The following is a 25,374-nucleotide window of genomic DNA, read 5'->3' as shown; positions in this document are numbered from 1 at the left end:
TGTGCGGGGGCACCGGCTAGTTGAGGTAGTTGAAGTAATATGTACATGTGGGTAGAGTTCAAGTGACTATGCATAAATAATTAACAGAGTAGCAGCAGCGTAAAAGGATGGGGTGGGGGGGCAGTGCAAATAGTCCGGGTAGCCATGATTAGCTGTTCAGGAGTCTTATGGCTTGGGTGTAGAAGCTGTTGAGAAGTCTTTTGGACCTAGACTTGGCACTCCGGTACCGCTTGCCGTGCGGTAGCAGAGAGAACAGTCTATGACTAGGGTGGCTGGAGTCTTTGACAATTTTGAGGGCCTTCCTCTGACACCGCCTGGTATAGAGGTCCTGGATGGCAGGAAGCTTGGCCCCAGTGATGTACTGGGCCGTACGCACTACCCTCTGTAGTGCCTTGCGGTCGGAGGCCAAGCAGTTGCCATACCAGGCGGTGATGCAACCAGTCAGGATGCTCTCGATGGTGCAGCTGTATAATTTTTTGAGGATCTGAGGACCCATGCCAAATCTTTTCAGTCTCCTGAGGGGGAATAGGCTTTGTCGTGCCCTCTTCACGACTGTCTTGGTGTGTTTGGACCATGATAGTTCGTTGGTGATGTGGACACCAAGGAACTTGAAGCTCTCAACCTGTTCCACTACAGCCCGTCGATGAGAATGGGGGCGTGCGCAGTCCTCTTTTTTTTCCTGTAGTCCACAATCATCTCCTTTGTCTTGGTCACGTTGAGGGAGAGGTTGTTATCCTGGCACCACACGGCCAGGTCTCTGACCTCCTCCCTATAGGCTGTCTCATCGTTGTCGGTGATCAGGCCGACACCTGTTGTGTCGTCGGCAAACTTAATGATGGTGTTGGAGTCGTGCCTGGCCATGCAGTCATGGGTGAACAGGGAGTACAGGAGGGGACTGAGCACGCACCCCTGAGGGGCCCCCGTGTTGAGGATCAGTGAGGCAGATGTGTTGTTACCTACCCTTACCACCTGGGGGCGGCCCGTCAGGAAGTCCAGGATCCAGTTGCAGAGGGAGGTGTTTAGTCCCAGGATCCTTAGCTTAGTGATGAGCTTTGAGGGCACTATGGTGTTGAATGCTGAGCTGTAGTCAATGAATAGCATTCTCACGTAGGTGTTCCTCTTGTCCAGGTGGGAAAAGGCAGTGTGGAGTGCAATAGAGATTGCATCATCTGTGGATCTGTTGGGGCGGTATGCAAATTGGAGTGGGTCTAGGGTTTCTGGGATAATGCTGTTGATGTGAGCCATGACCAGCCTTTCAAAGCACTTCATGGCTACAGACGTCAGTGCTACGGGTCGGTAGTCATTTAGGCAGGTTATCTTAGAGTCCTTGGGCAAGGGGACTATGGTGGTCTGCTTGAAACATATTGGTATTACAGACTCAGTCAGGGACATGTTGAAAATGTCAGTGAAGACACTTGCCAGTTGGTCAGCACATGCTCGGAGTACACGTCCTGGTAATCCGTCTGGCCCTGCGGCCTTGTGAATGTTGACCTGCTTAAAAGTCTTACTCACATCAGCTACGGAGAGCGTGATCACATAGTCATCTGAAACAGCTGGTGCTCTCATGCATGCTTCAGTGTTGCTTGCCTCGAAGCTAGCATAGAAGTGGTTTAGCTCGTCTGGAAGTCTTGTGTCACTGGGCAGCTCGCGGCTGTGCTTCCCTTTGTAGTCTGTAATAGTTTTCAAGCCCTGCCACATCCGACGAGCGTCAGAGCCAGTGTAGTACGATTCAATCTTAGTCCTGTATTGACTCTTTGCCTGTTTGATGGTTCGTCGGAGGGCATAGCGGGATTTCTTATAAGCGTCCAGGTTAGAGTCCCACTCCTTGAAAGCGGCAGCTCTACCCTTTAGCTCAGTGCGGATGTTTCCTGTAATCCATGTATTCTGGTTAGGGTATGTACGTACGGTCACTGTGGGGACGACATCATCGATGCACTTATTGATGAAGCCAGTGACTGATGTGGTGTACTCCTCAATGCTATCTGAAGAATCCCAGAACATGTGCCAGTCTGTGCTAGCAAAACAGTCCTGTAGCTTAGCATCTGCGTCATCTGACCAGTTTTTTATTAACCGAGTCACTGGTGCTTCCTGCTTTAGTTTTTGCTTATAAGCAGGAATCAGGAGGATAGAGTTATGGTCAGATTTGCCAAATGGAGGGCGAGGGAGAGCTTTGTATGCGTCTCTGTGTGTGGAGTAAAGGTGGTCTAGAGTTTTTTTTTCCTCTGGTTGCACATTTAACATGCTGGTAGAAATGAGGTAGAACGGATTTAAGTTTCCCTGCATTAAAGTCCCCGGCCTTTAAAATGTCATATTATTTGCAAATAGTTAAAGTACAAAAGGGAAAATAAATAAACATAAATCTCTCTCTCTCTGTCTCTACAGTATCTATTTATGTCTAAAGAAAGGATAAAAGTGGCAGGTGGCTCTAATGACAAAACAGCAGGGTCAATGAGTTACCTGACTCAGTACTATTTCAATGACTGACTGCTGCTGCCCCCTTCTGGCCAAACTGAGCCACAGCAACACAAGAGGCTGGAACAGAGAGAGGGCTTTTCAACTGTCTAGTATCGTATCCCATTATGTTTCTATGTGACTTCTTCAGTGTATTCAGTATGTGACTTGTTCAATGCCCATTGAGACAATGAAAATCAACCCTATACTAATAAATGCATCTCTTTCTTTCTACCTCCCCCCTCTCTGTCTCTCGTCTCCTTCCCTCTCGCTCGCTCCCTCCCAGGTGGACAATGCTAAGATCCTCCACTATGTGGGGGCAGGGGTAGCGTTCCCCACCAGTATGCTGTTTGTGTGTCTGCAGTCGGCTCTAACCTACAGGCTGGCCAAGACTCAGGGAGAATACAGCGTGGCTCACCTACGACTGGGCATGACACTACTGGCCTTCATCACCCTGGTGCTTAGTATCCTTTACTGCGAAAGGTATAGAACCAAACTCAATAAGATCTGTTATCTTCACAACCAAGGCCCTGCGATAGACTAGTGTCCTGTCCATGGCGGGTACATCAAGCTGCCTCATGCTACAGAAACAGGAGATGATGTAATGAGGTGTTAAGTCAAGGCTCATACTACTTATCATCACGACCAGAGAGGACAGAGGGAAGATGGAGGAGGGTGGGGGGGAGAAGCGAAGGATGGAGGGGGAGAGAAGGGATGAAATAGGTAGTTGAAGGTGGAAAGGATAGGAATGTTGCTGCTTTAGTCCAAATAGGATACATCCACTCCCTACTGCTCTTCACTAGTGCATAGGGACTAGGGTTTGATTTGGGACTTGGACATCCTCTTCTCATTTCAGTCAGTCAGGAAGTTAGTCTGTCCGTCTGTTAGTTGTGCTCCTTGACCTCCCTGCCTCTAGGTGGGTTAGAGTCAGTCTGTTATTCAGTCAGTATGTTATTCAGTCAGTCTGTTAGTCAGTGTATTAGTCGGTCAGTCTGTTAGTCGGTCAGTCTGTTAGTTGTGCTCCTTGACCTTCTTGCCTCTAGGTGGCGTGTTCTTTGTCCAGGAGAGCTTCGTCCTGCAGCACGCGTCGGCCATCTTTGAGTGGGTGTTCTGCATCATCATCATGCTCTTCTACGGAACCTTCGCCTTCGAGTTCGCCGGCGTCACAGGAGAGACTGTGATGGTGCTCGCCAGAGGGGGAGCCCTGGGGCCGAACGGGAGAGATCACAAAGTGGAGTCCCGAGGAGGTCCCATTCCACACCCCCCTGAGACCATATCAATGCTGTAGTCCCTGGGAGAAAAGCCAGAGAGCTGGCCTGTACCATTATCAATCTGGGGGAGGTGGAGGGACTTTTGAGTATCCATCGCTAAAACACCAAAACACTACCATTCCAGGGCATGAAGTGGACTATGCCAATGCCACATAAGCCTGGGGGAGTGGAGTGGAGTGGACACTATGGGGGAGATGGGGGTTTGTACTGTTCCCATGTCCCCTGTCCCAGCCTCCAAAGACCCTGTTAGCACGTCACTAAGGACCCAAATCCTCTTTTCCTTTTCCTTCATCCCCCGCTGGTGCTTTACAGGAAGTGATCCCTGCTGCTGTCTGATGACATCACTGTCGTCTGGACGCAGGTTTAGAGAAGAGGGCATGCCACCAGACGGCCATAGAGAGAGAAAGAAAGAGAGGCTGTATCATGAGAAAGAGAGACTGAGAGAAAAATAAAGGAATGCATTAGAGAAGAGAGAGAGACTGCCTGCGTGGGAGAGCTAGGCCTGTGTAATGTTAGATTTGCATATGAAATCCCCTTATTTTCAGAGACGTTTAGCGAGCAGACATGGATGTTTCCCCCAGTGCTAGAGTCCAAATGGTCCAAACGAGACAAAAACCTGCCATCATTTGTTCATTAAAACGCACAACAACATTACCATGAGACCCGGGTCTCACACAGCTCCCAATACACCAAATTGAATGTTTAGAATATTCTGAATGTTTAAAATAGTTAAATTGACTCCCCTCACATGTAGCGAAAGACTGAGGACTAGCTAAAACGAATGTGTTCATGACATGGATGTTTCTCTGATTTAACAGTATCCTGGTCATTGAAACCCGGTTTTAAACCTGGGAATAACTGGCTACCAGAATGACCTTATTTTGTTTACTGAAGCTATGTAAACATTGTGCCTTATAAAGCTGGACATTGTAATGCAGACTTTTGCAGACTGTAAAAATATCTTTTTTTCCCTGATGATTATTAGAGAAACTTGAGTATATGGAAAGCCAAACCTCCAATAGGATTTTATACGTAATGTCCAAAACATTTGTATTTTATAAATGTTGACTGTACAGTTCAGCCAAAACTTATGGATGTTGGGAGTGGAGAAGAGGACTGGAAGAATCCAACTGTAAACCAGCTCATACAAGCCAGAGCTGTGCCTGGGCTGATCGAGTTAAATCACAGAAAATCAGAAACGTTTCAGAGTCTGAAGAACTGAGGACCAGAATAGAGGAGGAGTGGACAAGCCTCCTCTACTTCAGAGCTCCTCTTCTTTTATTTTTGGCAGCCTGGGTGTTCATCTGTTTCTGCTTCAGTCAACTTGTTACCGTCCCAGACTACTTGTTACCGTCTCAGACAACTTGTTACCGTCCCAGACTACTTGTTACCGTCCCAGGCAACTTGTTACCGTCCCAGACTACTTGTTACCGTCCCAGACTACTTGTTACCGTCCCAGACAACTTGTTACCGTCTCAGACAACTTGTTACCGTCCCAGACTACTTGTTACCGTCCCAGACAACTTGTTACCGTGCCAGACAACTTGATACCGTCCCAGACAACTTGTTACCGTCCCAGACAACTTGTTACCGTCTCGGACAACTTGTTACCATCCAAGACAACTTGTTACCGTCCAAGACAACTTGTTACCGTCCCAGACAACTTGTTACCGTCTCAGTCAACTTCTTACCGTCTCAGACAACTTGTTACCGTCTCAGACAACTTGTTACCGTCCCAGACAACTTGTTACCGTCCCAGACAACTTGTTACCGTCCCAGACAACTTGTTACCGTGCCAGACAACTTGTTACCGTGCCAGACAACTTGATACCGTCCCAGACAACTTGTTACCGTCTCTGACAACTTGTTACCGTCCCAGACAACTTGTTACCGTCTCTGACAACTTGTTACCGTCCAAGACAACTTGTTACCGTCTCAGACAACTTGTTACTGTCCAAGACAACTTGTTACCGTCCCAGACAACTTGTTACCGTCTCAGACAACTTGTTACTGTCCAAGACAACTTGTTACCGTCCCAGACAACTTGTTACCCTCTCAGACAACTTGTTACCTTCCCAGACTACTTGTTACCGTCTCAGTCAACTTGTTACCGTCTCAGACAACTTGTTACCGTCTCAGACTACTTGTTACCGTCCCAGACAACTTGTTATCATCCCAGACAACTTGTTACCGTCCCAGACAACTTGTTACCGTCCCAGACAACTTGTTACTGTCCCAGACAACTTGTTACAGTCTCAGACTACTTGTTACCGTCTCAGACTACTTGTTACCGTCTCAGTCAACTTGTTACCGTCTCAGACAACTTGTTACCTTCCCAGACAACTTGTTACCGTCTCAGTCAACTTGTCAGTTGTTGTTTTGCAAGGGTACAATGTATTGTTGAATGCTGAAACTACATAACAGTCCGACACCCGGGTTATCTTCTTGGCTTTAGCTTTCTGTCCCTTTAGCTTAACCTGGCATAGGGCCTACAGGGAACGGGATGGAGCTGCTGCTTGCTGCTGTTCTTCTTCCATAGAATGTAGAGACATAAACCATCCGTATCCATTCTCCTGCCTGTAACTACACTGTGTCAAACCATTCTCCTGCCTTTCAGATCTTGTGCTAAGAGATCTTATTATGCAAATCTGTCTCCACTGTTTCAATGCGGCCGCATTAGCTAAAATAATGAATAATAAATAGGTGGGTGCTTATATTTGTCCTATTTCACACATGTACAAGTGTGTATTAATACGCATGTGTGAATTGGAAATGTTTAATTTTTTAAACTCCCGCTGAGACACCTGTAGAGAGTGGGGTCACGGCCAGGGTAAGCCATTATCAACGGCAACCCTGGAGCAATTAGGGTTAAGTGCCTTGCTTGAGGGCACATCAAAACATTTTTGATTCAATTCCTGTCGGCACTAATATCACTCCATATACCCGCCTCAGTTTTCAAGTGCCATTTAAATGCTCTGTTCTTGAAACTGTCTTAATAAATCTCACTGACCCAGTATTGACTTACTGTGCCAAACAATATCAAATCATATGAGTGCTTCAAGAAGTAGGATGAAGTTTTCACCTAGATACTTATCCTGGGTCAGTTTAGCATATTTCCTCCCTAATGGTTATGGTTAGGATTTGGCCAGGGTTAATGTCTACGCTGAGCACCGTGGTCATTAGGAACCAAACGGAAGAAAACGGGCAGAAACAGGGAGGGACTAACTGGACTACCTGTCCAATGAAAAATGCTAATTTTCGTGGTAATTTGCAAAACATTATAAAATGTTTTCTGTTGCATGCCTTAATGAATATGACCCTTGTCAATGTTCTGTTTCTCTGTTTACTGATCTACCTTCAAACGTTTACCTCTCAGGAATCTGTTACATCACCAGCTGGCCGCAATCTTGTGATTCTAAACAAAACTTCACATTTTAAAGTAGATTATGTTTTTTGTATATTCAATTGTGTTTTAGGGAACTTGTTTTGACCAGTGTGTTGATTTTACATTTCAATGTCAAAGTGCCATTGGCTCTGCCCATATCTGACCTGATTGGTCATGCCATGGTTCCATTGGTTAAATGTTTTATGCAGAACCATATATTTACATATAGAGCTGGTTCTATGCTTTATCAAAGAAGGGCAACACTATACTGTATAAATACCAGCGGTATTATAAGTGCTTCATTCAGATATTATCAATACAGTTGATGGATAATCAATAAAGTTTGGTTACGTTTTATTTGTACACCCAAAGGTCTCTCTAAGGCTGTAAGTTGGCACACGTACACAGAGTAGAGAACATTCCTCTATCTAGCTGTTGTCCTCATTGGTATGTTCATTAAGGTCTTACCTACCTACCGATATCCAAATCAAAATGGTGCCATACTCTACTGAAATGTAGGGAACCTGTATGTGACTTTTATTTTGACGAAACCAAAGAATGAGATGTGCCTGGTTAAAAGTGTTTGTTATAATGAGAGAAGATTCTATATTTGCCTTAAATTGTTCTACAATAAAACTAAGGTAATATCTTATCAACATCTTTATTTCACTCACCCTCCTTTCACCACCTTTCTACGAGCAATTCATTGCTAATTATGTCACTGGAATAAGATACATGTCTTGGAAATTATGCAAATAAGTTATCAAAGTTATGTTCAACATATAATATATTAACTTTAACAGCGATACGTAGACACCTTGCATACCAAGTTCCTGAGGACTGTAGATATGATAAAAACCAATAACACCATGCATTAACAACCCAAACACATGCTCTATACACAGCTTTCTATGTTTAAAATATTTTTTATTGTCAACAATTATTTACATTTTTAGATTTCTACGCCAACTGTTAGGACTGTGTGTAGAGTTTGGGGGGGGGGGGGGGGGGGGGGAACAGCATACAGTAACTACTAGGTACGGAGAGGGGGGGGGGAACTTCCTTAGGACAACAAGGTTGGGACACAGTTAGGAAGAAATGATAGCTAGATCAGTACAGCTGAATACATCACAAGGCTACAATGACTCCGGAGCAGAGGGGAAAGAAGGGCAGAAACACCCACACACTGCTACAGTAGACTGCTACTAGACCTCTCAAAATGCTTCATTTAAGTTATGTACTGTACATAAAAATTAAACAGCTCAGGATGGTTTTTAACAATGTGCAGGTACAGTATCTGTGAGGTATTTCTCAAGTCCTTTACTTATTGTTTCACAAACTCAGCACCCTGAAACATTTTGAAAGACTGTTTTATACACTATTCCCCTACTATGTCCTTAAAGGTCCAATGCAGCCCTTTTATATATATAAAACACTGGAAAATCAAGTTTTGGACTGCATTGGGCCTTTAAAGAAAATACTGGGCCCAGCGACTCAGAGTAAGACATAATGTAAACAGACAAGAGTGAGGGAGAGAGAGAGAGAGGGAAATTCTCTCATCAACATAAAATACTTCTGTCATGTTTGTTTGGGAAGGTCAATGTTATTATTCTCAGAAAGCACCTTCTCAGGCATATACAATTGTACAAATGTAGAAACGTTAAGATAATATACCTACTGTTGGCAGCATGCAGTTTGGCAATCTATTCATAGACTATTTATGCCTATAGCAAAATAATCACAACAATTAACTCACAATCAAGTCAGAATACTAAATACATCAAACCTTATCAGCCATCAGAGATGAGATGAGAACAGTTCATTCATTCAAGGCCGCTAATATTGTTTACAGCGAGATCCCAGCAGCAGCTCTAAACTAGCTCTAGACTACAGATTAAGATACAAATAGCATTTAGTCAAACAGGACTGAGCAGGGGTTCATAGACGTCATAAATCATAAGGCCTTATAAACAGTTATTAAGCATCATTGTGATGCCTTATAAATTGTTATAAAGCCTTATTCTTCAAAGCTATTTCTACTGCTAGATTTGGTCTACTGTAACACACTGGTAAGAGGGACAGTATACTGCCCAAGACGTCCCTGGGATAAGAGACCTGTGTCATCTGACTGCACACCTGTTGTTGTTGTTGTTGTTGTGTAGTAGTAGTAGTAGTAGTAGTAGTAGTAGTAGTAGTAGTAGTAGTAGTAGTAGTAGTAGTAGTAGTAGTAGTAGTAGTAGTAGTAGTGCATTGTAAAAACTGTCCTGCAGCATCGATTATATAATTACAAAATTAAGACTTTTGTGGATTTGACCTTTACAAAGCTACATATAATATAAACCAGTTTGATACAGAGCAAAGATAAGAGTTGTAACGGCATCAGAAACCCAAGTTAGAGGGTGATCTCCCTTCTAATATTAGATGGGATTGTAAGACCCTACTGACAAAATAAAAATATACTTTGATTGATTGAAGGTTGTGGTTTGAACCTGCAGATACATGTTCTGCTTCGATTATGGATGAATACCAATACAGGATTTATAGCACCAATATTGAGGTGATATGGACAGAGCAGAGGGGATTATAATGCTATACAGTGTATTCACAGTAGTGACGAGCGCCACAATCTGACCCTTAGCTAAGCCCCGCCCCAGAATGTCGGGCAACCAATCGCAGCGCTCCAATGGATAGCAACTGTCGTCGAGTCTGACATCCCACACTTGGACAAGTTTACGTTTAAATCGCATGAAAGCCAGTGAGGGCTATAGCACAAACAGAGTTTTCTTCCAAAAAGTAATGTTTAAATGGCTAAATAATTGAATAGTGCACCAGGAGTACTTGCTACTGTGATTCCTGAAATGCAGAGCCTGTTGATTAAGTATTGTTGAAATCCGAAATTATACTTGTTACATTGTTTGCTAGCTCAGCTGGTTAGCTAGCTCTCAGTCTCATTGACCACCAAACGTTGCTAGCGAGCCAGTTAATATAACTTGTTTTCTCAAAATGTATGTTAGCTAGCTAAGTTAGCAATGTTATGAATAAAACTCCTATCTGCTGTCAACATCAGGATATGATTTGAGAGTACTAGTTTGCTCCAAAAAGTGGTTATAGCTTTGACTGCATGCTGCCAGGGCATTCAGAGCCATTCAGTGGCTACTGTAGCTACACTACAAACATAATAAATAAATAGAATTGTAATGACAGTCCACCACAACATACCCAAGTTTTTCCTGATTAGCAAGGGGTATTCTGTGTGTATTTCATTGTGTATTAGAAACACAGTTTGAGATCATTGTGAGGGGATTTTGCCAGTGATTTAATAGAGATCTTTTTTAGATAGGCCTATGTTTCGGCTTATAATTTCCAACATTTTGGTAGGCTATTTGTTAGTCAACTAATTAGATACATGCAGCTTCTCTACTTGTTGCCCTAGAAGACTTAATAAACCCTTGCTCACCAGAATAATGCCACACAGCAAATTGGCTAGTGTTACCTAGTGTTGTTTTTTCAGTGTAACATTTCTAGTTTTGATACAGGTGTTAGTAGCTCTGTAAGTGTTAAATTAATACTCATTGGTGTAAAATAACCCCAGTGTTAAACCAAAACCACGCCAATCATTATCATATTTCCCAGCATGCTCTATTGCAGGTTGATTTTTGTTTCAATATGTTTTTGCATGTACATTGATTGATGATTGATTAATTAATCTTATGCTACTCAAATATAAATAACATACGTTTTTCTAAACTAATCCAATCTGTTACTTGGACTTGTTGCACCTGTTACTGTAATGGTGTTCCAGTTGAGATGCTTTAGGTAGTCTGATATTTTAGTCTTCCCAACCCGGCAGTCATTCTAAATGCAGGTTGCGTGTGAATACAAATTCCAAATGTTGGATATTCCCAATCTCACTGGAATCCAATAGGAATTACACATCATTTAGCAATCCAGCATAATGTGATTTGCAGGCCTGATGTTGCCTGTAAACCACGAGTTTCAGGCCACCTCAAAATAAGGCCTTATGAAACATGTGTTGTATTGTGTTAAATAATTTAATTTTAATGATAACATTTTCACTTGGAATCTCGCTTGGTGAAGGCCACAGGAATGCATGAATGATGGATGAATGCAACAACCATGTCTCTGCCACTAACAAATACAGTCATGGGTGGTAACTCTACAATTCACTCAAAAGGCAAGGCATTCTGGGAATTATGCAAATAAGGCTTTACACTAAGTAGTGAGTTAGTTTAACACTGAAAAGTGTGGACCCATAAAGACACTGGACCAGTGTTAAATTTAACACCCTCAGAAATTGCTGTGCATAAATCAATATAATTCATGTTTCAATCTAGTTGCCATGGTAAAGTTTGTTTTCTCGTTCCTCTTTCATCTCTGCTTCTCTCCTGCAGCAAAGACATTTAGGGACCGGTGCAATAACAAAACAAAAAAAACTGGAAAGATTCTCAGTGCAAAATTTCCAAATGAAATTAAAAGATGTTAAACCGACCCAACATGTTTTTGATAAGATTTCAGTTCGGCTTGGATGCATATTTTATGTGTTTGAAATACGATCAGCTTTTATGACGCTGATAAAGACTGCACCTCCACCTTTACAGACGGTCCCTAACCGCGCACTATCAAGATGCAGAATTAAATAAATAATATTTCTCCACTCCTGCTACGAGTGAAAATGTACATTTGGTATATAATTTTACTGCAAGAAATTCTTAATTTTGCAGGAGTTAATATTATATTAGGTTATGTGAAAGGTTGTAGACCTACAGTCAGCGTCCAGATTTCAGTTAGGCTACTTTTCCATTTAACCCATCTGAATCGAACAGTTCCCTTGACGTGCCATTTTGAAGTCCCCGTCTTGTCACTGTCAAATTTGAATAGCACCTCACAATCATCACGCATAACATAGCTGGCACTGCAATCATCCTCTGTTACCACTTTACCTAATCTTTCCGTGGCCTTCCCTTCTATTTATGTTCAACACTCCATTTCGCAGCTTTTCTCTTATTGGATTAAACTCCGACATTGTCCTTTTTTGTCTCAGTGGATCGACGTAAACATTTTCTGGCCAAATTCCCAAAAGCATTTGGCAATTTACGTGTATTTGGCACGCTACAGTTAGGCCCTAAGGCTTAGGTTTAGGCTATGCACTAACGCCAGATAAAAATAGCCTATGAATTGCACTATAATGATACATTTATGGATTTTTAATACATCGTTTTCTCTTTATTGAACCCGCCCGCCACTCACAAATGCTCTGCTTTATATATATATATATTTTTAATTTGGTTTTGTTTGTTTGTTTCTTTTTTTCTTTGTTTAATAGCAGAAGTGACCATGGTATCACTCTTTGACCAGAGTGAGTGTGTATAAATACTTCTGCACATGTAATACTTCTAATGCATCATTGTTTTGATACTAAGGCACATAATGTAGGTGAGACACTATACTAAGGACACCTTTTATCTGAATGAAAATGTGTGGATTGTCTGATTAAAATCACAGTGAGTTCATCCTCTCTATTGACTGAAATGTTTGATGTGATAGAAAAAGAGATAGAGGAGAGAGAAAGAGAGGGAGGGAGAAGAGAGATGCCCCTCTATAAGTGGCACCCCTCTCATTCATAAACAAACAGATCCCCTCTATGGGCTACGACCACATAAATTATTGTTTAGCACTAACCCAAACCTTTTACCCTAATCCTAATCCTAATCCTAAACCTTAACCCCAACACTAGCCAATGAAAAAGCAGAACCATTTGTGGTTGTAGCCTATAGAGGGGGCCTGTTTTCTATCTCTGGGAGAGCTCGTTATATACTTGACCACCAGGTGGGGATGTTTAAGAGCTCGTTATATACTTGACCACCAGGTGGGGATGTTTAGTAGTTGAGATCCTTGGGGACTTCCCAGGTGAACTCACTCCGGCCAAAGTGGCCGTAGCACGCTGTGTTCTGGTAGATTGGCCTCTTCAGGTTCAGTTCCCTGTGGAGAGAGAGATAAAATACACATCAGAGGTGGGAAAGACACACCTGTAACAACCGTTGCTACACAAATGTACATTACCACTGCTTGTGTAACTTAAAAGTCCAAACAAATCTGTCAATGACATGATAAGCATGACTTACGTGAACTGAGAGACCTGAAACATTAGAGGGGTTTGCAGCTCTCAAGATGGGTTCCATAATTGAGCTAATAATATGACCTTAAATCTGATATAGACCTCTATGGTTAATAGTGATGTGTGTGATGATCTACGACTACGTGTTACAAACAACAGTTTTCCTTTGATGACAAGCTGGAGTGACTGCAGAGGTGAGGTGTTTACCGGACGATGACACCAGGTCGTAGGTCAAAGTTCTTGTTTACGATCTGCAGCAGCTCTCTCTCTGACTTTTGTGACGAGCCGTAGGTGAACACGGAGATGGACAGAGGGTGAGCCACTCCGATAGCATAGGATACCTACAGTCACACACACAGAATGCCCTCAATGCTCATGTCAACGTTTGAGACTTAACACAAACCACTGATAAAATCTACAGCGGTAATGACAATCATGACAATATAAAGTAAAAAGTAATTCGCTGATATCAGTTCTGTCAGGAGAACTCATGTATTTAGTTGGTAATTTATTGAGGAGGAGAACCCATAAAGTGGAGAACCAGGAGAACCGTGATAAGACCTCACCTGAACCAGCACCCTCCTGCACAGTTTGGCCTTAACCAGGGACTTGGCCACCCAGCGGGCAGCATAGGCAGCCGAGCGGTCCACCTTGGAGAAGTCTTTACCAGAGAAAGCTCCACCACCGTGGGCCCCCCAGCCTCCATACGTATCAACAATGATCTTCCTACCCGTCACTCCAGCATCACCCTGGCAGTGGAGGAAGAGGGAGAGATGTGTGTGTGTGTGTGTGTAGGTGAGGTGAGTGAACTTGTGTCTGTTTACATGTGTGATTGCACCCGTTTAGGTTATGACATTCACCTGGGGTCCTCCGATGACAAAGCGTCCACTGGGCTGAATATGGTAGATGGTCTTATCATCCAGGTACTTAGCTGGAACCACTGCCTTGATCACCTGATAGGAGGGAATAATAGATTGCATTTGTATGGAGCCTTTCACTAGGTGTCAAAGTGCTTTACATTGCATTCACCACCAGAGCCACACATAGAGATATGTTGTGCAAGTATTGAAATGATCTTCCTGGCAGTAGCATCTACTACGTACTTTCTCCTTGAGCACCTCCTTCTGTTCCTCCAGGCCAATGACGTCATCGTGTTGAACAGAGATGACCACAGTGTGGACCCTCATAGGGATCACTGCCCCGTCCTCCTGCTCATAGTGTACCGTCACCTGAGGGAGGAGCGGGATGAGATGGGGGGAGGAGGGAGAAGATAGGAGGAGATGAGATGTGTTATCATGTGTGTTTGTTTTTGTGTTTCTCAGTCCTGAAGGCAAGACACTGTCAATGTTATCAATAAAGTTTTCTGAGGGCCTTGGTGAACTGAACTGAACTTCAGACATGGATGGATTTTTTTTATTTTTTTTTAATAGCTTTATCAACCAATCAATTCTTCAATCAATTGGAGCTCATCCGTCAGGAAATGTATCACTTAAAAAATGACAATTTACGGCATTTGGGGTTCAACTCAGACCCCTCACCCCCCCAATACCTGAATGTAACCCCTCTCACAAGGTCCTATTTTGGGCCAGTCCTCTTCCAGCCACTCAAAAATACCCCTTAAACTGGAGACCATTCCCTCTTCACTTCCCGCTCATAGGAATCTCAGGAACTCGAGAATTGCCCATTAGGTTACAGCTGCCTGAGGTAGGAATCCATTGGATGTTGGTCTGTTCCATTTCAGCTCCTTGCCCCTCCTCCCAACTTGAACCTTAGACATGTATTGTAGGGCAAACTCAGTGGAGCTTCCACCACATTACTGACACCTATCCAGTCCTTTCAGATCTGTGAATGTTGAAGTGAGTAGGTGCTAGGAGAAGAGGTAGGAACTAGCAGAAGAGGTAGGAACTAGGGGGTTAGAGATCATAATGGCCCTTTGCTGGGATTGACGAGAGCACAGCCGGTCTCCTCTACTCAAGACTAGTCTTACTACATTGGGTTAGGGGTTAGGGGTCAACTCATTCCCACTCAGCGGTATAAACAGACCAGTCACATGGTCTCATGGTAACAACTTCCTAGTGGCAACCTCTCAACTTTTCTTTCTCTCTCTTCCTTAATTCTCTCCCTTTTTATCTCTTTCCCTTTCTCTCTTTCTCTGCTATGAGAAGCCTATATACAACCCTACACCACTTCTCTCCTCCCCCTCAGAGAGAGAATGAGGGAGAGAGAGAGTTCATTGGTAATTCTCTCAGTCTCACTTGTGTTTTAGAGTCGGGGCGGAGCCAGGGGATGGTTCCGTTGCGTCTGAGTTCGGCCATCTTGGAATTGAGTTTGTGAGCCAGGACGATGGTGAGAGGCATGCACTCCTCTGTCTCGTCTGTAGCGTAGCCAAACATCAGACCCTGGTCTCCAGCTCCCATGTCTTCCTCTTTCCTGTCGATGTGGACACCCTGAGCGATGTCTGGACTCTGCTGCTCCAGAGCCACCAACACATTACACGTCTTATAGTCAAAACCTGGGGAGAGCAAGAGGAGGGAGAAAGGAAGAGCGAGAGAAAGAGAAAGAGAGAGGGTGAGAGAGAGGAAGCGAAAGAGAGAGGAAGAGAGACAGAGAGTCAACAACAACAACAACAACAACAACAACAACACAATTAGACCCAACCAAATCATGAGAAAACAAAAAGAGAATTACTTGACACATTGGAAAGAACAAACAAAAAAACTGAGCAAACTAGAATGCTATTTGGCCCTAAACAGAGAGTATACAGTGGCATAATACCTGACCACTGTGACTGACCCAAACTTAAGGAAAGCTTTGACTATGTACAGACTCAGTGAGCATAGCCTTGCTATTGAGAAAGGCTGCCGTAGGCAGACCTGGCTCTCAAGAGAAGACAGGCTATGTGCACACTGCCCACAAAATGAGGTGGAAACTGAGCTGCACTTCCTAACCTCCTGCCAAATGTATGACCATATTAGAGACACATATTTCCCTCAGATTACAGCGATCCACAAAGAATTCGAAAACAAACCCAATTTTGATAAACTCCCTTATCTACTGGGTGAAAAACCACAGTGTGCCATCACAGCTGCAAGATTTGTGACCTGTTGCCACAAGAAAAGGGCAACCAGTGAAGAACAAACACCATTGTAAATACAACCCATATTTATGTTTATTTATTTTCCCATTTGTACTTTAACTATTTGCACATTGTTACAACACTGTATATATACATAATATGACATTTGAAATGTCTTTATTTTTTTGAAACTTCTGAGTGTAATGTTTACTGTTAATATTTATTGTTGATTTCACTTTTGTTTACTATCTACTTCACTTGCTTTGGCAATGTTAACACACGTTTCCCATGCCAATAAAGCCCTTAAATTGAATTGAAATTGAAATTGAATTGAATTGAATTGAGTCATCATGATTACCCCTCTATGTTTCTGATTCCCTAGATTGTGCTTCCTACACTACAGTATGCATATAGACAAATCAGTTTCAGTAGAAAACATACAACAGAAGCCTGTTTCTCACCTTTGTCTGAGTTGTCATAGCCAATGTGTTTTATGGTGTCTCTGACAACCTTCTGATAGTCTACGTTGGCCCGGGACGTGATCTCTCCACATAGCAGCACCATGCCAGTTTTACACACCGTCTCTACACAGGGTGAAGACAACCATTAACACTTTAGAACTGTGTTATAACAACCTATGACACTTTATACCTATGTTATAAAAACCCATTACACTTTATACCCCTCCTTGTTCGGGCAGGCTTCGGCGTTTGTTGTCACCGGCTTACTAGCCACTGCCGCTCCATTATTCATCATTCCATTTGTCTTGTCTTGTCAATCACACACACCTGGTTCTTATTCCCTCATTAGTCTGTGTATAAGTGTTCCCTCTGCCCCCTTGTCCTTGTGGGTGATTGTTTATTTGTGAGAGTAGTGTAGCTCGGTGGAGCTACTCGTACCTTGTTATTGCTGGGGTAGATTTTCCCCTGTGCCTGTTTCGTTTGTCGCTATCCAGCGCTATTTGTGTACGACGGAATAAACTCTGCATTCGGTGATTACCCTCCTGCGCCTGACTCCTTCTATCACACTCATCACATCAGTGGGTTTCTTATGTGTTGTGTCCCAACTGTTCTAATAAGCTTATTTCTTTGAGTTATTTCTTGGAAGTTAAGAAGTTATGTAAGAGAATATGAAAGGGTTTGAGTTCAAACAAAGTAGAAACAAGTGCTAGCTTTAGACAGAACTCAGTAGGAATAAAAAGTGAAATGCTTTTGGGACATTGCCATTGTTTGTTGCTCTGTGTGTTTCACTTAAATGTGTCCCCTTCCCTCTCATTTACCACAAGCAACGTTATATTCTGTATTTCATTTAAATGTGTCCCCCAACACAAGCAACCTTGTGATTCTGTATGTTACATTCCAACGTTTGGGGCCCTCACTCCTTAAACATCTTGTTATTCTGTGGGTTTAATTTAAATGTGTCCCTCCACTCTCACTCACCACAGGCAACCTTGGCATTTGGATCCTGCTTCAGGTGAGCATCCAGGACAGCATCACTGATCTGGTCACAGATCTTGTCTGGAAAAGAACAAAGGATAGAAAGAGGACAAGAGTAAATGAATGAGTCTTTAGAGTGAGGCCCGCCACCCAGCACTTGGCTTGAATCATAAGCACACTGAAACAAAGTGTATTTGAGCGTGATGCGAATTAATAATTTCCTCATGAACAGGATTGTACCCATTGAACTTGTGAAATCTTTAAAAAGTGACACATTCCTTTTGCTGGGATAATCCCAGAGTACAAAAGAGCAGTATTTTTCACAACCAATGTTTTTCACACCACACACAGTCAAACAGCTCTGTAGGAATGTAGGCTTATACAGTATGCTGCATGAAGGATTGACTCGAATTGTAACTGGCTAAATGCATTATGTAGGATTGAGGAGTTGGTGCATGATTTACAGTACATTATTGGTTCAGGGAGAAGTCCAGTTTGCACTGTACAGATACGCTATGTTAATTTGACCCTGCTTCTCACAGCAGGAAAATAATCCTGCAGCAACAGGAAATGTGAATTATTATGTGGATTATAATTCATGGACATTTTTGTAGGGGTTGATACATTTTTTGTCAGGGCAAATCAAGTCTGACATTTTAAAGTAGAAATGACAAACTTTAGAAGCCTTTTAAAATCTTTAATACACTACAATTTGCATTTCCTTCTGCGCAGGAAAATGTGGCAACAGAGTGATCAAATTAATATTGCAGATCTAGTGGGGAAAGTGTTGGGAATGTTGGGAATTTTTGGGCTTCATTCCAGTTCCCAGTGGGATTTCAAACTGTCACAGTGTCACTGCACAGCAGCTGTAGAACAATGCTACCATCCCCTGCATTCATCTGCTCTGACCACTGAAGCAACGTGTAGCATGTGTTGTATCAGAAACAACACAAAAATCCCAGATATCCCAGGCCTGGCAGGCTAAATTATGCAATACAATTTCAGCTGAGATTATTATTATTTTTAAATGGACTATAATATTATACTACTATGATGTTGATTATCAGTGGAACAGTTGGAACATTGGAACAATAGCTTGGAAAGACTTCTAAAAGGATTAAGACTGTCTGGGTGTCAGTTGTGTCTGCTTCGGCCAACTAGCTACTGTCCTGTCAAAGCAACCATGTACCCAGTGGACAAAGCTGGGTACATGTCCCCACTGGATATAACATTCTTCAGTGCAATGCAATGTAACATTGTAGCTCTGCTAGGTCTTCCAATTTGGACAGAAGCAGGCCGAACCAGTTTCCACCATGTGTGGGAACAGTCCAGACCTCATAGTTGTTATCAGATGGAATGGTGTGTACTAAACCCTGTCTTCAAGGCCAAGCCAACGGTGCACTGTAGCAGAGAACCTGGTGGCTTTCCTTCAAATAGAGAGAGAGAGAGAGACAGAGCGAGAGAGAGAGAGAGAGAGAGAGAGAGAGAGAGAGACAGAGCGAGAGAGAGAGAGAGAGAGAGAGAGAGACAGAGCGAGAGAGAGAGAGAGAGAGAGAGAGACAGAGCGAGAGAGAGAGAGAGAGAGAGAGAGAGAGAGAGAGAGAGAGAGAGAGAGAGAGAGAGAGAGAGAGAGAGAGAGAGAGAGAGAGAGAGAGAGAGAGAGACTCTTCCTTGTGTATTCCTAATTGAGAAAAGCTGAGGCTTGGGCCTGGAGAAATGTAACCACTCAAATTCATAGACAGAGCTATGGATGCAAGGACTGACCATCCATTATATAAACATTTCAGTTTTAACCATGTTTTGAGACTTTACAGTGTTTGTTTACATTTACATTATTTACAAGCATTGGGGTAAAACAAGCTTCTATTTTGGGTTCTGATGGGGTAAAACAGTTAAACTAAGCTCATGAGGCATTTCTAAGTTATATTCTTCAAGAATCAATTTAAGTCCAAAAATTGATGTAGCAACTAAGGATTCTAGCTTTAAGACAGAAAACAGGCTTCTGAGAACACAGAGAAATAAAAATGAAATATAGGCCAAACTTTGTTGTTGTAACAATTTCAGTTGTATTTCTCCTCGACTTGGCCTGATGTGTTCTTATCTCAGGGTTTGGCTTCAGTGGTGTAGCATTGTTCTCCTGAGGTGACTATGCATTTTGTGTTGGGCATCCAGTCTAATGTGTGTGTGAGGAGAGATGTACTGCCAAGCCAAATAATGGGCCTCATTTCTAAGGGATGAAGATAACTAATAAAGGTGCCTAGTCTGAAGAGTTTTCTCTCTGAAACAGATGTTTTGGAAAACATTTGGAAACGCCTTTTCTGTGTTTCTGAGAGGTTCCCCATTATTATTTTATTTATATTCAACCCTTATTTTACGAAGTTGACTGAGCACATGTTGGAAACGGACACACTGTACTGATAACTCTATTGCTCAATCTCAATAGTAAGTAACTTCTCATACATTTCTCGATCAGCATCTTTGTATTACAGTTTGTGTTTCTGTGAGGGTATGTATACGTCTTTGTATATGTGTATGACAGTGTTCTGGAGGTATTCTCACACACAGGGTCAGCAGAGGGTCAACACAGGGTCAGACCAGTTTGGTAAATATAGCTCAGAGGGCAGAGTAGGTTTTAGCACTTCTGATTGGATGTGAATTTAACTTGGTTGGAGGGGGCGGGATGTATGAGACATCAGACCGGTTGGTTGCTGTATCAGAATGCACACGTTACAATTACAGCCAAATCAAACAGTAACATTACAAACACACACATCACTCTCTCTCCCACGCTCTCTCAGCCATGCAACTCTACACCAGACCTTTACTCATCATCCCCCTCAGAAAGAGAGAGAGAGAGCGAGAGACAGAGAGAGAGAGAGAGAGAGAGAGAGAGACAGAGAGAGAGAGAGAGAGAGAGAGAGAGAGACAGAGAGAGAGGGGGGGGGGGGGGGGGGGGGGGGGTGGAGAGAGAGAGGGAGAGAGAGAAGGGGGGGGGGGGGGGGGGGGGGTGGAGAGAGTGGTAATGATGAGAGCCTGAACACATGTCTATGGGAGTAGTCTATCATTGGAATATCATCCATTTGCTCTCGTAGCAAATGTGTAAGTGTGTGTTCCAGAAGCACAGACAGATTAACAGCTGCAACTTCGTCCAGGGTCTTACAGTGCCTGGTTAGATACTGTCTCTGTTCTAGAGCACCAACTGTTTCTACATCAGTACGGAAATCATTTTTTGAGCAGAAATGTATGATTTTGTCTGTATTCAGCTTTCATTTATATGCACATTGTGTTAAATTCTGTCTAATTGTATTTTATTTTATATCTCATCTTTTATATCATACTATATACCAGGGGTATTCAGATGCTACCCTACGAGGCCCGGACTAATGCTGTTTTTTTGTCCTGCCTGATAATGAATTGCACCCACCTGATTTGATTGATTGATTGACCTGGTGCTATATACACTGAGTAACTATTCACACTACATACGACATGTACAGGCTATGGATGTGGGGCCACAGCTAAAGAAGTGGGAGTACTGTTAAAGAGCAGGTAGATATAGAGCAGGTAGATAGAGAGCAGGTAGAGAGAGAGCAGGTAGAGAGAGAGAGCAGGTAGATAGAGAGCAGGTAGATAGAGAGCAGGTAGATAGAGAGCAGGTAGAGAGAGAGCAGGTAGATAGAGAGCAGGTAGATAGAGAGCAGGTAGAGAGCAAGTAGAGAGAGAGCAGGTAGAGAAAGAGAGCAGGTAGAGAGAGCAGGTAGAAAGAGAGCAGGTAGATAGAGAGCAGGTAGATAGAGAGCAGGTAGATAGAGAGCAGGTAGAGAGAGAGAGCAGGTAGAGAGAGAGCAGGTAGAGAGAGAGCAGGTATAGAGAGAGCAGGTAGAGAGAGAGCAGGTAGAGAGAGCAGGTAGAGAGAGCAGGTAGATAGAGAGCAGGTAGATAGAGAGCAGGTAGAGAGAGAGCAGGTAGAGAGAGCAGGTAGATAGAGAGCAGGTAGAGAGAGAGCAGGTAGATAGAGAGCAGGTAGATTGAGAGTAGGTAGAGAGCAGAAGAGATAGAGCAGGTAGATAGAGAGCAGGTAGAGAGAGAGAGCAGGTAGAGAGAGAGCAGGTAGATAGAGAGCAGGTAGATAGAGAGCAGGAAGACAGCAGGTAGAGAGCAGGTAGAGAGAGAGCAGGTAGATAGAGAGCAGGAAGACAGCAGGTAGAGAGCAGGTAGAGAGAGAGCAGGTAGATAGAGAGCAGGAAGACAGCAGGTAGAGAGCAGGTAGATAGAGAGTAGGTAGATAGAGAGCAGGAAGACAGCAGGTAGAGAGCAGGTAGAGAGAGAGAGTAGGTAGATAGAGAGCAGGTAGATAGAGAGCAGGTAGAGAGAGAGCAGGTAGAGAGAGAGCAGGTAGAGATAGAGAAGGTAGAGAGCAGGTAGAGAGAGAGCAGGTAGAGAGACAGCAGGTAGAGAGAGAGCAGGTAGATATCGAGTAGGTAAAGAGAAGGTAAAATACAGCCAGGTGAACACTCACCTGGATGTCCCTCTCCGACAGACTCCGAAGTGAACATGAAGGACCATCATCCAGCAGAGTGTCACTCATTTTGACACAGGCAGGTGCTCAGTACCACTAAAGAAACGGAGAGAAATGTTCCGGGGAGAGCTTTATATCTCCGCTCGTTCTCTTGAGAGAGAGAGAAGGTAGAGGGAGAGAGAAAAAGAGAGAGAGAGAGAGGGTTGCAGCCCTGGAGCCAATCGACTGTCTATCCAACAGAACTCCTGGACTATCTACACATGGTCCTATATATGGCTAAGAAAACACACACACGCACACACACGTCATGTGAACCCCTGGGTGAGACCATTCCTTGTTGCTGATGGGAGGGGATTTAAACTTTTTGGAAGTCCCAGTTAACCCTTAGTACTCTCCACACTCCCGAATGGTGGAAGGAATCTACCACTTCTGTCTTCCACAGGGTGCTGCTGGAGTCCAATAACCTTTGTTGGGCTGTAGAAAGCAAAGATTTATCATGAAAAATATCCCTCCCCCCTATTCTATGGGTGGGTTAGGTTAGCTCTCTCCTAGGTTGGAGCTGGGCTGTGTAAAGGTATGGAGAGAGAGAGAGAGAGAGAGAGAGAGAGAGAGAGAGAGAGAGAAGAGAGAGAGAGAGAGAGAGAGAGAGAGAGAGAGAGAGAGAGAGAGAGAGAGAGAGAGAGAGAGAGAGAGAGAGAGAGAGAGAGCGAGAGAGAGTGGGGCTTTAACATATGATGCAATGTATCGTGTTTACTACATTTCTTCAGCTACGTTGGTTTGGCATTATTACTGGATGTACAAAAACGAGTTTTATTCGTAGGGAAATAGGTGAAATATTTCTGTAGTTGATGTGTCACACTAGTTCTGGGTGTTGTAACTGAAAGAGGGAGTGTTGCAAGTATTCTATGTATCACAGTATGTAATGGTTCTGAAAGCATGCCAGGTTTCAAGTCATTGGGCTACATTGTGCAATAAATGTGTACTTTTTCAAATGTCCTAGTAGTGGCAAGGTACAAACACACACACACACACACACAAACACACACACACACAGGGACCAGAAATCAGCCCAGGCATTTCTATCACACCAGTCCATTTTTTTTCTTTGAGGCTCCCATTATTATTAGATGGTAACTTTACAAGTAAAGTTCTGGGGCTTGCTAAAGCTCTTTAAAATAAATGTGTGGTAGTGAAAAAACTTTGATTATATTATTCAAATTTTGAAATCATTTAAAATTCCCATCGATAGTCAGTAGTTGTGGTCAGTAGTAGTGGTCAGTAGTTATGTGGTTGAGTAGTAGTGGTCAGTAGTTATGTGGTCAGTAGTAGTGGTCAGTAGTTATGTGGTTGAGTAGTAGTGGTCAGTAGTTATGTGGTTGAGTAGTAGTGGTCAGTAGTTATGTGGTTGAGTAGTAGTGGTCAGTAGTTATGTGGTTGAGTAGTAGTGGTCAGTAGTTATGTGGTTGAGTAGTTGTGGTCAGTAGTTATGTGGTTGAGTAGTTGTGGTCAGTAGTTATGTGGTTGTGGTCAGAAGTTGTGTGGATATGGTCAGTAGATAGATGTGTGGTCAGAAGTTGTGTGGTTGTGGTACGTAATTGTGTGGTTGTGGTCACTAGATGTGGTAAGCAGTTGTGTGGTTGTGTTCAGAAGTTGTATGGTTGTTGTCAGTAGTTGTGTGATTGTGGTCAACAGTTGTGTGGTTTTGATCAGAAGTTGTATTGTTATGGTCACTCTCTTCTCTGTCTTCATCATTTTGGCAACGGTTCCGTTTTGGAATCCCAATAATGACACAGAGAACTGTTGTTACATAATTTTATTTTTTTTAAATTTTTTAGTCATTTAGCAGATGCTCTGATCCAAAGCGACTTACAGTTAGTGAGTGCATACATTTTTTCATACTGTTGTTGATGCGGTTACTTACACTGCTGTAACTTTTTATCAGAATATTATTTTTTGTTCAAACGCCAGATTTGAGTAGCAGAGAAGTAGACAAAGATGGGAACGCTTTAACTTTTTGTCTAAGTTGTTGCAACGTGGAATAATGATAATTGTGCGTAAAGAAACACACAATTTAGACTGGCTCACTGGGCTAAAGATGGACCCACCCATCTGGCATTTGACAGAATTGCCCTATGGCCAGTCCATCCCTGCACACACACACCTGGAAACCTTAAGGAAGTGAACTAACCATCTAAATACAGTGTACACATGGAATGCATTGCAGGGGATACACTCTTAGAAAAAAAGGTGCCATCAAGAACCTAAAAGGCTTCTTTGGCTGTCCCCATAGGATAACCCTTTGAAGAACCCTTTTGGGTTCTGTGTAGAACCCTTTCCACAGAGGATTCTAAATGGAACCCTTTTCACAGAGGGTTCTACATGAAACCCAAAAGAGTTCTACCTGGAACCAAAAAGGGTTATCCTAGCGGGACAACTAAAGAACCCTTTTGGAACCCTTTTTTCTAAGAGTGTGGGACGTTGGAGGAAACATAGAGAGTACATTGACTCACTGACCCACTGCTCTGACAGTAATCGGATATGAAAGTACAGTTGATACTCTACACACACACAGGGGTGTAAGCTTCAGTCACACTTATGCTTACGTTGTATTAGAGAATTTGGCAGTACATCCAACCGGCCTCACAACCGCAGACCATATGTATCCACGCCAGCCCAGGACCTCCACATCCGGTTACTTCACCTGCGGGATCGTCTGAGACCAGCCACCCGGACAACTGATGAAACTGAGGAGTATTTCTATTTTGTGGGAAAACAAATTCTGCTTGGCTGGGCCTGGTTCCCCAGTGGGTGGTCCTGGCTCCACCCATGGCTACGCCCCTGCCCAGTCATGTGACACACAAAAAGTGAGAATTTGTCACACAAAAAGTGTTTTAAGTGTGAATTAGGCTGGTCTGATGCGAAAAAAGATAGGACATTATTGCCTAGTTTTTTTTATTTTTGCTAAAAGAAGTAGTGTGTAGTTCCAGTAGTTAACTATACCACTACATGGCAAAAAAGTAATTAACTACTGAAAATACTACCAGGATTTGAATTTAATTAAACTACCATCAAGCTACTGCAAAATGTAATTAAATTACTA

General features: G+C 43.1%; 2 protein-coding genes across 2 annotated transcripts in view; one reads left to right on the top strand and one right to left on the bottom strand.

Moving 5' to 3' along the window:
- The window catches only part of LOC311110952 (transmembrane protein 150A-like), a 49,490-nt gene extending 41,370 nt beyond the window's left edge, over nucleotides 1-8,120 (top strand). The window contains exons 7-8 of the mRNA XM_084153599.1: nucleotides 2,738-2,915; nucleotides 3,495-8,120. Of these exons, the coding sequence (XP_084009725.1) occupies nucleotides 2,738-2,915; nucleotides 3,495-3,739 (423 nt within the window). The 3' untranslated portion in view covers nucleotides 3,740-8,120. The remainder of the gene's footprint in view (nucleotides 1-2,737; nucleotides 2,916-3,494) is intronic.
- LOC311110950 (S-adenosylmethionine synthase) lies at nucleotides 7,753-22,554 on the bottom strand. Its single transcript, XM_084153597.1, has 9 exons — nucleotides 22,275-22,554; nucleotides 17,759-17,836; nucleotides 16,781-16,903; nucleotides 15,499-15,755; nucleotides 14,347-14,472; nucleotides 14,104-14,196; nucleotides 13,810-13,992; nucleotides 13,451-13,584; nucleotides 7,753-13,107 (listed from the first exon to the last, which is right to left on the bottom strand). Exons 1-9 carry the CDS (start codon nucleotides 22,309-22,311, stop codon nucleotides 13,005-13,007), a joined length of 1,134 nt encoding a protein of 377 aa, XP_084009723.1. The 5' UTR covers nucleotides 22,312-22,554; the 3' UTR covers nucleotides 7,753-13,004.
- Nucleotides 22,555-25,374: the final 2,820 nt, after the last annotated feature.

The sequence above is a fragment of the Coregonus lavaretus genome (genome assembly GCF_964263955.1).
Source record: "Coregonus lavaretus genome assembly, chromosome: 36".
Lineage (NCBI taxonomy): Eukaryota > Metazoa > Chordata > Actinopteri > Salmoniformes > Salmonidae > Coregonus > Coregonus lavaretus.
The sequence above is the reverse complement of the archived record's forward strand: the minus strand, read 5'-3'. Positions and strand labels throughout refer to the sequence as shown.